General features: G+C 41.2%; 1 protein-coding gene across 1 annotated transcript; it reads left to right on the forward strand.

The window, feature by feature from the left end:
• The first annotated feature begins 338 nt into the window (after positions 1–338).
• On the forward strand, positions 339–12,566 carry SEC11C (SEC11 homolog C, signal peptidase complex subunit). Its single transcript, XM_074952413.1, has 6 exons — positions 339–717; positions 4,317–4,426; positions 6,352–6,501; positions 10,630–10,749; positions 11,792–11,849; positions 12,365–12,566. The coding sequence occupies exons 1-6, from the start codon at positions 676–678 to the stop codon at positions 12,416–12,418; spliced, it is 534 nt and encodes a 177-aa protein (XP_074808514.1). The 5' UTR covers positions 339–675; the 3' UTR covers positions 12,419–12,566.
• The last annotated feature ends 1,909 nt before the right edge of the window (positions 12,567–14,475 follow it).

Raw genomic sequence — 14,475 nt, forward strand, 5'->3', positions numbered from 1 at the left:
TACAATTCCCAGGGGTCGAAGCGAGTCACAGATGATTGTCCCAGCTGGACAGCCTGCTCTAGCGGCGGGAGAGCTCTGCGGCCGGTGGGGAGGGGCTGCCCTATAGTCGTCACGGCCCACGGCGTTTTGCCGCTTTGGGTTACTTTTTTTGTACGGCCCGCAGGCTTCCTCACACTACAAACCCCGCCCAGCGTCATGACGCTTGCCGCAAACCCCGCCCAGCGTCGTGACGACAGGACCCCCAAATTCCGTCCCTCGCTTTTTTTGGGCGGTGTTGGCGGTTTTTTAAGCCAATCAGGCTTTTGGCGGGGGGGCGGGAGCGGGTCTCTTGGCAACCCTCGGCTGGGCCTGGGGGCTTAGGTGCTACTGCAGCCGTCCTGCCTTTGCCTCTAGGGGGGACGTGGGGGGCTTAGCCCTGCCCCACGCACTGTAGCCTGGGGGCTTAGCCCTGCCTGCCTCGCCCACTCTGCTCCTGCGGGGCTGGGGGGGACGTGAGCGGCTTAGCCCTGCTCCCCTGTTTCTTGGGGTGCGACCCGACGGGCTCAGTCCTGGCCCAGCCCCGCAGCTGCTAGGCAGGAACGACTGGTGGGGTCCCCCTCGCTCTGGTTTCCTGCAGCCTCCCCCATCCCGCCTTCTTCCTTTCCCTTGGGACTGACGCCGCACAAGGAGCTGGCGATGGACGTCTTCGAGGACTTGCGGCGAATGAACAAGCGCCAGGTAGAGCGGGTGGGGTGCTCCGTGTGTCTGCAGATGTGGTGGTTTCTGGTGTGCTTGGGCCGTGTTGCATGCGCCTGGTTTCGTGGCACGTTGAGGCTGCGGGTTGCATGCAAGTGTATGTGTGGTGCCACCCGCGTTACTAGCGATGCCAGGCCCCCACCTACCCTGCTGTGTGTGGAGCAGCTGTTGTGCATGTTGCATGTGTGCAGTGATGGCTGCATGTTGGGCCGCTCAGTCTTTTGTGCTGTGCTGCATTCAGTCTACAGGTCTAGCGTTGTGAGTGTGCAGTTCATGCCTGTGGTTTGTAGCTAGCGTACCACGGAGTGTCAGACCGAGTTGTTTTGTGGGTATCTCGGGCATGGTTATTACAGGTATAGGATTCTCAGACTTTCACCCTAAAAATAGAAACCCTAAGAAGTACCCTTGTTTGAGGACTGGGAGGGTTGCACCACAAGTTTTTTTTGGCCGCTGGTGGAAGAAGAGTGCCTACGCCTCCTTTTTTACAGAGTTACTCACCTCTTATCTTCTTCCCCTGCCACTCAGGAGTGAACAAGTTTGAGACAAAGTTGATGGGCTTATCAGGGCCTTTGTGGATGGGGAGGGTAAAGGGGCAAATGTGGCAGTCTGGTTATTAATATGGGGTAGTCCTCATGTCACATGGGCCCATGGCCAACTTGCTGTCAATATTACCGGTTCAATTATTTAGGTATTGAGGAGGGTTCCAAAATCAGGCCAAAGCCCTGTTTTCTTTTAAAACTGCCTAAGGCATTGGAACAGGCCCCCAAAACTAGGACATCCTTGGCTTTCAGATATACAGTCAACATATGTAGCATAACTAGATGCCAAGTTCTCAACCAGCCAATCTACTTTGTGCTTGTTATGTGGTAGATTGGCAATGTGCCCTATCTTTTGATGTTTCCTTCCTGCTTGCTCTACTTTGTGAGAGTCCATCATGTTGCTATTCTTGCTACTAATACAGGATCCCTGCACATATTTACTGTGGTGAAACAGCTAATACACATGAACATCAATGCTTTTTCTAGTATATACCTCAAAGTTCAAGCTTTGTTTTTGTAGCTTCCTGTCAGAAATTTCGGGCTTCTTGACTCTGAGTCCTGTGCCTAGTCTTAGACCACTCTGTGTCTTGCAGTAAGCCAATAGATATAGAGAGTTGCTTCTGGTCACTGCTGATTTCTAATTAGAGTATCCCTAAGTAAAAATTGCCTGGTGAGGTATTCCCCTTCCAATCCCCACCCTCCCAAAAAATAAAGTATCCTACCAAGACTACCAAATCAGGCTTGCTTTTTTTTCCCACCAAGATTAAACCTAAATGTCTGCAAAATTTTGCAACTGTGAGTTTCACACATGAGGTTAACAGAGAATGATATACACAACTCGCAAATATTCTTGCTGAACAAAAGTACCACTTGCTTACAGTACAGTGGCTCTGAATGCTGATAGATTCACAATAAAGGGCCTAATTTCTTGTGTATGTGTGCAAGGAGCTCTCATGAACAGTAACAGGAGTGATATAAGTGCAATCAAGGAGAGAATTAGCACTTTCCTAAAGAGCATATCTTTCTCTTTTCTGTTTCTCCTCATTACAAAACCACCTCCTGGTTTGTCAGTGGAAGTGTTGACAAAAGAGAGTTCCAGGAGAGGTGTTGTAAGCCACAACTGAAGTGCACTGGCACAGATATGGGGAAACTTAAGCCTGATCTCGCATTATGATCTCCATAGGTGGGCAGCTGTACTTTACTCCTGGGAGAATTCTGCACCTCTGCGCACTAGCAGGATTCATGTCCCCCTGCAGAAATTTTTTTTTTCTGCAGAAAATACATTCTGCCTGAGAGGCGCTGCAGTTACACCTTTTGCCCACCAGGGCCTGCTGTGTGGTACCAGAACAGAGGGCAGCTGCTGCCAGACAGGAGCAGTCAGCTGCAGAGTGGGGTTAGAGAGAAGAGGCTACGTTTCTCACAGTGCCCTGCCCCTGGGGCCTGATGAGGAGGCACAGGATATGGGGGGAGGGGGGGGGGGTTGGGAGATGGACAGCGTGGAGCACATGGGACTGCTGAGAGGTCACACAGACCAAGTTCAGAACGGCTAATGGGGGTGGGGGACAAACGGGGGGTGGAATGGGAGTGGGGGTGCAGGTCTATATGGGGTTAGGGGGTGGCTGAGTGAGGGCACAGGGACACATAGGCATGGGGGGGTGCAGGGATACATGGGGACAGTGGCAGATGTGCCTGACTGAATGAGAGAGGCTAGGGGTCAGCCAGGGTTTGGAAGGGGGAGGCTCCCTAATAATTTCCTCCACCCCCGGGGAAAAAAACCCAACCTGTTCCATACTTTTCCCACCCATACCCAGCAACCCACTTACTCAAAATTCTGTATTAATATGCCTAGTAAAGAATCTATTGTCAAAAAACATTTCTTGAATCTTTTATGTTGTCTGTATTGTTACAGCCGTATTTGTTGGCAGGTATTTTGAAATAAATTACCAAAATAATTGAAACTGGCCTGATTTATATTGTGGTGTTTTTGACAAAATATGCAGAATTTTAAAATATTGTGTGCAGAATTTCTAATTTTTTGGTGCAGATTTCCCCCAGGAGTAGTACTTGAGTGGAGCCTCATTGATCTCACTGGGGCTCTGTGTGGCTTCAGAAGTCCACCCGTGCAGGTCACAGTGCAGAACTGAGGCTTTAATTACAAGGTCTGAGAACTTGTTGCTTCTCTACAGTGCAGCACAAAATTTGCAGCCGCAGGCAAGGTAGGGGTTAAGATGGTTTTAAGCCATCATCTTGCCTTCCTGATCCTTTATTATCCCTGGGGCTTGTCTGAGTTACAGGAGCCTCCCCAGGCTGCTCTAAGGACCACTTTGCTGCTCGAATTTTCACTGTGCTGCAGGCCCTTCCCTCACATACCCTCATCTCTGCCCACCATATGCTCCCCTACTCCACGGCTTGCAAGGGGTCCTCAGGAGGCTACATTGCTGCTGTCTTCCACCTTGTCTGTGCCCGGAGAATCCTCCCCCAGTTGGTTATGGGGGGTTTTAGGGCCCCTTTATGCTGCTCTGGCCTTTTCCGGTGGTATAAAGAGACCAGAGTAGGGGTGAGGATGTCATCCCAGGGTGCAATCCTGGCTCCATGGAAGTCAGTGGTAAAATTCCCATTGACTTCAATGGGGCCAAGATTTCACCGTAATCTACTTTAGCATGCCAGCATCAAGACCATTGTACCACTATCATGACTGTTAATGCACAACATTTTTTTAAAAAGAAAAGCCAGTTCTGCTTTCTGGTTTCAGAGGTGTTCCAAATACCGGAAATTACCATATGCATTTACGTTGTATCCCCTAAAACATCCATGTTTTATACATCACATAGCTTTGTTTTGCAAAATAAAATAGGTTTAAGAGTTGGTTAAACTTTCATAGTGTCCAGCTGTGACTTTGGTGAAGGAAATCCACATTAAAACAGTGAAGTTAATGAAAACCTGTTTGTAGCAGGCAGTTCAGCTTTTGTACCTCTAGTCTGTACTTGTTAACTAGACAATTTTATTTTATGGGGGGGGCTTGGTTTGTTTGTGTCTTTGCAGCTATATTACCAAGTATTAAATTTTGCCATGATTGTGTCTTCTGCACTTATGATATGGAAAGGTCTGATTGTCATCACGGGAAGTGAAAGCCCTATTGTTGTGGTACTCAGGTATGTCTGTTTAAATTACTACTTGTTTTGTTATAACAGTAGAACATAACTTTTTCTGGTGCAAATATACCTCAAATTATTTTTTATCCAATAGTAAAATATTATCACAAGGGGTAAATAAGCACCCAGACCAGCATTTTCAAACTGGGGTGCCTAGAGTTAGGCTTCTCAATCCATATTTGGGTATCTAAATAAAACATGGTCTGGTTTTTAGGGCTGCCAGATTCTTGCAGTCAGTGACTGCTCTGGGTGCTTAGCACCTTTGAAAGTCCAGATGTTTTTGTTATATGCCTGAATGTAGAAAAGGTGCCTAACTTTATTATTATTTTCCCAGAATGCCTAGGGAGCCTAGTCATGGAGCAGAAGCCCAATGTAGGGACCAGGTGTGAAAATGTTAGTTCCAGTGGAGAATTATGAAGCTAATTAAATTATGGCATATTTTGCCTGCTGAAAAGATATTTAAAGATTATATATATTAGCTATAAATATTCAGAGTTGTCAACTGCCTCTCTACATTTTTCACCATCAAAATGTTTTGCATCTTTCTCACTTCAGATTTTTTATGATCACGTTATATTGATATAAGAGTGGGCAGTAATGGTGGCAAAACTCCTTTTCTGGACAACTATTTATAAATGTCTGCGCAGCTTCCACCTCCCTCAGTAATGACTACATTTAATGTAATATTTTATTGTATAAGGTTCTGCAAACCTATTAGGTTTGGTCAAATGTGTAAAGTTAAGCACACAAGGATTGGGCCCTATGAAATTGCATCAATAAGGATACTATGTAATAGCAGAACTTTTATTAGGGAATATTTGAGGCTTTAGGGTACAGCCAAAGTTCTGTGTTAGCTTTTAGCAAATCCTTAAATAACACTTTTTGTATATCTATTTTAAGATCCAATTTAGATTAAGCTATTTTGCAAAGGATGCTGTGTTTACGGGAGAAATCTGTTTTCTCCATGATCAGCTCCTGTACTGCTTTATTGTACATATATCTCTTCTTAGCTTTTGACCAACCGACATGGTAATCTTGTTTCCATGAGCAGTGGAGCAATACAGCTGTAAAGCAGCATATTAATTTACGAACCATGTAAATATATGTTGGAATCCTTCATTGCTTCTGGGGTGCCCACCCAAAACATTCGAGAGATGACCCTGCTTTTGTAGCACTTCAGTCAAAACAAACTGATTCCAAATTTTAAAACAAAATGTTTTTATATCAAGCCAGTGAGCTTCATGTTTTTGTAGTAAATGTTAGAGTGACACTGGCAAATGTATGTTTCTACATTGTTCAAGTGATTGGTAATGGGATTCGGAGTCTTTATCTCCTATAGGTTGCTGCCACTGGGTCAAAAACTGTGTCTGGCTTTGAAAAATGGCTGCAAACTTTTCTGATGTGTAATTATGCAATTGAAGATTAATAATCAGATATCCTGCTTCCATAAGCATGAGACTTACCTGCAGGAATTATCCCTTTCTATGTACAGCTTTGTTTCATAATATATTATGATATTTTTTGGCCTGTCATTGAAACATAAGGTATTGAAATATAAGGCTGGTGGCACATTAACTAGATTTGATGGACCAAAAGTCTGATCCACTATGGTAAAACCTTTGTTCTTCATTATAGCAGACAGTACTGTAGAACCTATTTAATGAAATCAATCTGTTAGCTTGTTCTTTGAGACTGGGGTTTCATTTCTCACAGGATCAGTCACTTGGATCTTTCAGAGGCAGGTCACATTTAAATAGCTTTTTATAGTTTTAAATGTAGTGTTGTTAATGAAAGTGCAAAACTTGGGCATCAATTAAAATCACAGATTTGTGTATAGGTATTAAATACTGTTTTTACTTTTGTTTTTAGTTCATCTTGCATACATCAGTTTACCTCCAGTATAATCTTTCTCTGTTTGTTTGTAGTGGCAGTATGGAACCAGCATTTCATAGAGGAGACCTGTTGTTTTTAACAAATTTCCAAGAAGACCCTATTAGAGCTGGTGAAATAGTTGTTTTTAAAGTTGAAGGCAGAGATATCCCAATAGTTCACAGAGTAATCAAAATCCATGAAAAGTAATTAAACTTTTTTTTTTTTATTTTTAAGTATGCTTTTGCTTTTCTGTATTTTCAGATATGTTCTAATTTAATACTGTTTCCTGAAAATGGCAAATATGGTACGCTGGAAGAGAAACCTTATTTCCAGTATTTAAAGGAACATTTTTCGGCTCTAATCCTGCAGTAGGCTCCTTGCAGGCAGACCCCTGTACCTGAGTGAAGCTCCACTGACTTCAGTGTAGGTACATGTACACACCCAAAGACTATTCTGATAACAAAGGCCCTGATCCTTGAAGTCCTGGGTCTCTCTGTGGGGCTAGGAGCCCCCCCCCCCCCCCCCCCCGCATAGTGTTTGTTGCAAAATTGGGGCTTTTGTTACTAGGAGAGTGACTTTTACCGCATGAGCCTTCAGAAGTCTTAATCTTAAAAATGGTAGAGTGAAGGCAGCAGTATAAAGAATTCATTTACAATTCTGTCAAATCCATCCCAAACGATAAATTGAGTTTGTCAGAATACAGATTAGACAATCCCAAAGATGATTCATTATTAAAAACAATAATAGAGCTACTGACAGGTGGATGTGTTTTACCTTTAAATGTTATCTGACACATTTAAAGGGAATAACTGAAGAGTGATGTGTAAAAAAGCAGACACCATATCCTTGTATATGATGGACAACTTCTTCCAAAAAGCATGTAAGTGGTTTATATCCTCACTCCATAACAGCAGAAATCTTCCACTGATGCTGCAGGTGTTGATCCAGTTGTCCGTCTGTGAGTTGATATGTGGTGAACTAAAGATGTTGGTGGTTCTTCCCCCACATCATATCTATTTAACTTATGATTCCAGATGAAAGGTCCATTCTTTAGTCTTTTTTAATGCATATTCATATATCCAAGTACCTTCTTTAATTTGAATAACTGCTTAAAATTCAGCATGGCCCTCTGGAGGGCACCCTAGTAGTGGGAAGAATAAGAGAGAGTTTTCTGTAAGGCAAAACAAGCCACAGCACCATCACCTCTATCCTGACCCCTTTCTAGGTGTGGGTGATGCTAGCTGGAAAGGGGGTGGGGCAACGGAGGCACTGATCTCTAAGCACAATTAGGCTATGTCTGCACTACAGACCAACTGTGCCGCTCTAAGGTCTCCTGTGTAGCCACTCTATACTGGCAGGAGAGAGCTCTCCTGTTGGCATAATTAAACCACCCCAATGAGCGGTGTTAGCTATGTCAGCAGGAGAGTGCCTCCCGCCGACATAGCGTTTTCCACACTAGTGCTTTTGTCAGTGAAAATTTTGTCTGTCGAGGGTGTGGGTTTTCTTTTCATACTTCTGACCAACAAAAGTGTCAATGTAGACACAGAAGCCTTTTGCTGTCTTAGGCTGTGGAAGTATGAAAGCTGTGCTGCATGCCTAGCTGCTGCAGGGCAGCTGATATGCATGCCCCTGTACCTGTGAGAGTAACTTTCCCTAGGTCTGAGGAGCTGCAAACAGACCGCTTAATCCACTGCCTCAAAGTAGAGCAGGTCTTTAATACACAACAGGACTCAAGTGCCAGCATGCCTTGTGCTTCTGACAGAAATCGAAAGGCTTTCTCCTTGTCTCAGATGTGGGAGGATTTGTGCCTGTATGATGGAGGTGAAAGTCAGTTTGGTAGGATTGTGCTGTGGGGTTGGAAGAGGTTTTAATGAGTGGGAGGAAGCAATGCACAGGCAGAGATTGAGGTTTACCCCCTTTACGCTAAGGTATGATCTGTTTTCCGGTGCAGCCGGATGGTTTTCAGCTCGTAGTTTGGTGCTGGGGCAGGTCAGATTTCAATTCTCCAGAGAAGAGGTTGAAAGAATTTGGCTTCTTAGTCTAGAAAAGAGAGAGCTGAAGGGGGCGTGATAAGTCTTCAAATATGTAAAAGGTTGTTATAAAGAGGATGATAAATTGTTCTCCATGTCCACTGAAGATGGGACAAGAAGGAATCGGCTTAGTTTGCAGCAAGGGAAATGTAGGTTAGATATTAGGAAAAGCTTTTTATAAGCTCTTGCATAGGTTAAGCTCTGGCATAGGTTACCTGCAGAGGTTCTGAAATCCCCATCATTGGAAATTTTAAGAATAGGTTGGACAAACACCTGTCAGGGATGTTCTAGGTTCAATTGGTCCTCCCTTATTGCGGGGGGGCTTGACTAGATGACCTCTTACGATCTCTTCCAGTCCTGCATTTCTACGATTCTATGATTAGACAGTATTCTGGAAGACCACAGAGTTCACCAGATAAAGCAGTATATTTTCTTTTATTTTCAGTCTTAATATCTCTATAAATCCATGTAGAAGCAGGTTGAGCAATTCCATGCCATTGTGAATGTTGTAAAGTTAATCATTTTATATTTGTTTTAATCCTGATCCAAAGTGCTTTATATACACTTCTACTATACATGATATCACTTCACCCACTGCTGAAATGAAGCCATCTCTAGGGTGAAACATGGCAACTGTTTAACAGCAGACAGCAAATATGCAACATTCAGGACAAAGCGAAAAATATCTTTTCCCTTTGAAACTACAAGTAACATTTAGATAGGCAGAATGTAATGATCCACAATAGAATTTGGCCAAGTCACTGGGCTTAAGACTCCTGCTCTTACAAAAAGAATCAAGGGCTTTTTGGTGCTCAGAAGTGGTCAGGACTTCAGTTTTGTGTCTTGTCTGAAAGTTGGCATCTGTAGCACTATAGTCCTCTGTAATATTATGCTTGGCATTGATTCAGTTCTATCTGGGAGGGAAGAGTGCCACCTACTGAATCACCAATATAACTTCTGTAGCTCCTGGGTGTTCCTTAAAGGTCTTGCATCTGAGAAAGCCCCTTTAGGCTCGATAGTGCTTCAGATGCTTTTTTAAACAAAACATAATGGTAATATACCACTCTTTTTTATCATTTGCAAAATGATACAGATCTAACATAACTGATTCAGCCTGGATGGAAAGAATTGTAGCACTTACAAAGCCACGTAAAAGTTAACTGCTGTTTCCAGTGTAGTCTTGCTATTTTATTAACAGTGTTTTTGATTTTTATGTAGCTGTAGCTTTTCTCCAGATTTAAAAGCGCATCAATATTTCTTTTAATCAAAAAGAGCCATTTTATCATATTTTTATCTTTGAAATAGCATATAATATCTGTGTTAATCATGGTTGTGAGTTGAACAAGAGCATGGAAGCTAAAGATGGAAATTACCTAGTGCATTAGTCTATCAAGCCCATTCTGCTACCAAGAGGCAGGATACAAGGTCTGACCCTCCCTTCAATGGAACACATGATTAAACTTCTGTTAACTTCATTGGGAGTAAGATTAATCCTCTAATCCCCTGACAGACAATATATCTGATACTTCACTGGATGTTGTTGCATTCTTTATCCTTCTCACATACACACACCCTAGACCTTTTCAAAATCAGTAGTGCATTTTTCTTGGTAGGGCCACTTTTGGTATTTTAGAACTGTATACTTTACTATAAATATGTAGGGCTTTACATGCATATAAGTGCTGTTGATGCTAATAAAAGTTACATTGAATCATAAAAGATTAGGGTTGGAAGAGACCTCAGGACGTCATCTAGTCCAATCCCCTGCTCAAAGCAGGACCAACCCCAACTAAATCATCCCAGCCAGGGCTTTGTCAATTCGGGCCTTAAAATACTCTAAGGATGGAGATTCCACCACCTCCCTAGGTAACCTATTCCAGTACTTCACCACTCTCCTAGTGAAATAGTTTTTCCTAATATCCAACCTAGACCTCCACCCACTGCAACTTGAGACTGTTGCTCCTTGTTTTGTCATCTGCCACCAGTGAGAACAGCCTAGCTCCATCCTCTTTGGAACACCCTTCGGTAGTTGAAGGCTGCTATCAAATACATACTTGTACCTGGTGGAAAACATCTCTCTAATGTTGAATGGTTGATGTAAAAACTTCGTTATATCTACTAAATGTGTCAGTGAAAACCATAAATGCCTTGATGATATTTATTAAACAAGTAGGACTGCATGTACAGATTGGTATCTAATCTTACAGTATTTTACTTTTCATCTTCAATATGCTTTGCAAATATTAATTAGTGAGGTTCTAAATGAAATAGAAATTAATTTGTCACCCTGTTGCCTTCCAGAGAAAATGGAAACATCAAATTTCTGACTAAGGGTGATAATAATGAAGTTGATGATAGAGGCTTGTACAAAGAAGGTCAGAACTGGCTAGAAAAGAAGGATGTTGTTGGAAGAGCGAGAGGGTAAGCAGTACTTTTCTATGTTTTTCCTGCCTCAGTAATACAGAAAGTACATGCTAGAAAGTATTTTGAGTTCTAGGTGGGGATCAGTGTTGGTAGAAGCGCAGGGATTAATACTATATCAAATCCTCTGATCATAAAGAGACAAACCCACCTCGAGAATTAGTTATCTTTCAGGTGAATCACATTAGCTCTTTGTCAGAATACTAACTGCCTGAGAACTTCTCTAAAAGACCCCCAACGTATTCAGTCAAAAATATGCAGTGGTGGAGAGTGTTAAGGTCTATGGTTATTTCACTATTCTTATTTGGAACCTTGCTTAAAGCTACATAAGGACCTGACTTAAAGTCCACTGAAGTCAACGGGAGATCTTCCATTGACTTCAGTGGACTTTGGATCAGTCACCTAAGTGTCTGCCAGCTCAGAAGTCCTGGCTGTGTTTTGGGCCATCAAGAAAACTCTTGGTGGAAGTAGAGTTCTCATGTCAAGTGTCACCCACTGTCCTGAATTGATTTGCCTTATTCAGAATGGCCAGAAACTGGCTTGCCATTGCCATAGAGGTTTTTTTCCTGACTTTATAGATAATGCCTCTTTTGAGAAAAATCTTTGGTATTGCTGGAGGTTTTCAGTCATTATTTCAGCATTCAAAATCAACTGTTTTTAAGCCCTAATATGAAAAGTGAACTACTAGAACTTAGTCTACCATTGGTGAGTGATGTAACTTACGTTGCTTATGCAGCTGTATAAGAAGGTGGACGTGTAAACCTTGTCAATCTTATTTTCTTTTTTGACTACCTTACCAAGTTTTAAGTAACATGCAGAAGGATGAAGCCTTTATTTGATTAAGGGAGAGGGAGGTCCACGTTTCCTAGGTTGTATTTCAAATACATGCTCTTTGGAGCTATCCTAATTTAAAGCTCTTGCTGTATGGAACATACACTTTCAATTAAATGTCTAGCTCTAACATGTATATTTTGGAAAATATTTAGGTATCTCTAACTCTGAAATTATTTCACATTTGTCTGCTTTAACTTTTGTCAATTAGCTTTTTGCCTTATGTTGGGATGGTTACCATAATAATGAATGACTACCCAAAATTTAAGGTAAGTCAACATTATTTTGAACATTAACTTGTTAGGGCTTGTAATTTGGTATTTACATGATAAAGGAGCAATTTCTACACCTATGTAAAATACCTAGTTAACTGATAATAGATTTGTATATATGGATTTGGTTACCACAGGGAAAATTAGCCATATGGCGTATTTTCATGTAGACTTTTTGTTTTCAGTCAATTAAGTAACATTTAATCAATTAGACCGTCGCCTCACATTTATGTGTAATTAAGCATGCGATTACAATGCATATTTAGTGTTATGATCTAAGATTTGAATGTATAATTTAAATAATTATAGAAATAAAAATAAGAATAAACTGTTCATCAGCTGAAGCTCTTTTTCATGTGCCAATAGCATCTCAAATATGTCTAATTCTTACAGTTGCAAGCCAATCCAAGAGTTGTTAACACTGAACAGAGACTTACTCTGAAATAGCTTCTAACTGTTTCAAATCTTTTAGAAGGCAGACTGTAATAATTCTTTGTGTGTTTTCTTCACAGTATGCTCTTTTGGCAGTAATGGGAGCATATGTATTACTGAAACGTGAATCCTAAAACAAGAAGAAAAAGGCCTTGCTCAAGATTGAAGTTAAAACTGTTGGAAAAACTAATATATTTCAAATGTTCCAAAATCTTTATCAGGTTACGCAAAGATGTGCAAACTTATTTTTGTTTCATCCAAATAAATTGAGTAATGAGTAAACTTGTTGGCTGTTTAATTATATAATTTCAATTTACTTATTTTATATGCTCTTAGGCAGTTATTTATAAACTGAGGAGACTGGCTAACTTAACTGTAAAACTGGCCAGTTAAGAAACTCAGTGGTGGTAAAAATTCTTTGGTCCGAACTTATCCAAATTATAGGCTTTATTTACAGAACTTGACTTAAAAACAATGGTTAAATGTCTAATCTAGCAACTTAATATAGTTGTGCCCTGAGCAGTATTGAAGAGGGAAAAGATTTTACTTTGTGACCTCTCTGCTAGCAATTCTTCCCATTCCTGGTTTATGGGAGGAAAAGCCTAGTTGTCTAAGTAAAGGACTGAAAGCCAGGAGCTTATGAGTCTATTCCTGGCTCTAAAATGGACTCTCATTGTGGCCTTGAACAAGACACTTATGGTCTGATTTTTTCAGAGATACTGAGCATCCCCTATCTGAAAATCAGGCCATTAACTCTCTGCTTCAGTGTTCCTATTTGTAAAATGGAGCTAACACTTTCAAGCCTCACAAGGGCCTTTTGAGGATTTATTAATATTTGTAAATTGCTAAATGAAAAGCATTGTAGGTACTTGGGTGATACTACTAATAAATACAGTACAAAGAGAGCGATTACATATTCCTGTTCTAGTGTATTGTTCTCTTCCTATCATGTTATATCATAAGAATATTACAAAAAGACCAATGTGCCACTCTGACATTTCCTCTAATACCTGTCTTGTACTGTGAAACTTCTGGGTTTTTCTTTCCTTGCTTGATAATGTTAATGTTGTATCTTCAATAAACCAGCGATTATTAAACTGCAGAAAGAATGCCAGGGAAATTAAAAAACAGCATGAGGTTGTCACCCCGCCCCGACCAGGAGTTTTTTACTTCTGCTTTAATCCCTTGCCTCTACAAAAGTACGCTATTACAACAATAATGGCCCTCCTTCTGTTAAAATCAGCAGTGCTAAAAAGCAGGCTACGACTGAATACTTCTAAGTAGCATTATTTCTTTTGTGTCCCTTAAACCACTGAGCTGTTTTCTCAACAATTAGAATGATTAAAATATAGCTTTCTTATTGTGACCATGGTGTAGAAATAAAATTGCATATAATAAATGGCACATCAGAATAATTTAGATATTTTTAATGCAATTTTCCTGAAGGGGTGTCTTCGAAGTTAGGAGAACTCGGTGTTTGAGGGCGGCAAGTAGCGTAGTTATTGAGGAGTTTCATTTTTCAGTTTATTGCTGACACTTGGGATTTATTTGCCCCTCCATAAACTTTATGTAATTGTCTTCAGTGCTAACTTCTGGTTTTCTGAGTTGTTTTGGATATAGGGGAGTTTTGTCATCCTGGTTTTTTTGTTTGTGTTAACGGGGAATGGCAAGTGAGTCCATGTAGGGACATTACAAGATGGATGAACTGGATTGGAAAGGGAGCTGTGATATAATGGATTTGAAGATTATTCATTAGCTGACACTCCATAAGGGAATTTGTAATTCTTGGGTTTGGTAGCAGGTGCCTCATTTTGAGCTTTTTAAACAAATCCTTCATTGAGAAGTACTGAAATGGCTTAGATGGAATGGGAGAGTCAAGGTGGGTGAGGCAATTTTTTTTTTTTTTTTTTATTGGACCAACTGAAGCTGGTGAAAGAGACAAGCTTTGAGCTACACAGAGCTCTTCAAATCATCTTCCGCTGGAATGGAACATTCTGTGATATTTCAGGGAGTGTCACCATCTAATATGTGCATATTAGTGATATTTTTCTGGGTGATGCTGCATGTCCAATTTTCCACAATGCTTTCATTTGGGTACTTGGTGATCCATTAGCTGCACCCAGTTTCCAGTGCAACAGTTGGTCTAACATATATGTTAACCCAAGCATATGGCTGTTAACTGTACTGCTAT

This window comes from Natator depressus, chromosome 5 (assembly GCF_965152275.1).
Source record: "Natator depressus isolate rNatDep1 chromosome 5, rNatDep2.hap1, whole genome shotgun sequence".
Lineage (NCBI taxonomy): Eukaryota > Metazoa > Chordata > Testudines > Cheloniidae > Natator > Natator depressus.

What these genes read in the sequence shown, in the direction of transcription:
- SEC11C (XM_074952413.1), top strand. Translation starts at nt 676, where the DNA reads ATGGACGTCTTCGAGGACTTGCGGCGAATGAACAAGCGCCAG. An exon ending in GTAATCAAAATCCATGAAAA is followed by an intron (nt 6,502 to 10,629) that starts GTAATTAAACTT and finishes GTTGCCTTCCAG; the next exon opens with AGAAAATGGAAACATCAAAT. An exon ending in ATGACTACCCAAAATTTAAG is followed by an intron (nt 11,850 to 12,364) that starts GTAAGTCAACAT and finishes TTTTCTTCACAG; the next exon opens with TATGCTCTTTTGGCAGTAAT.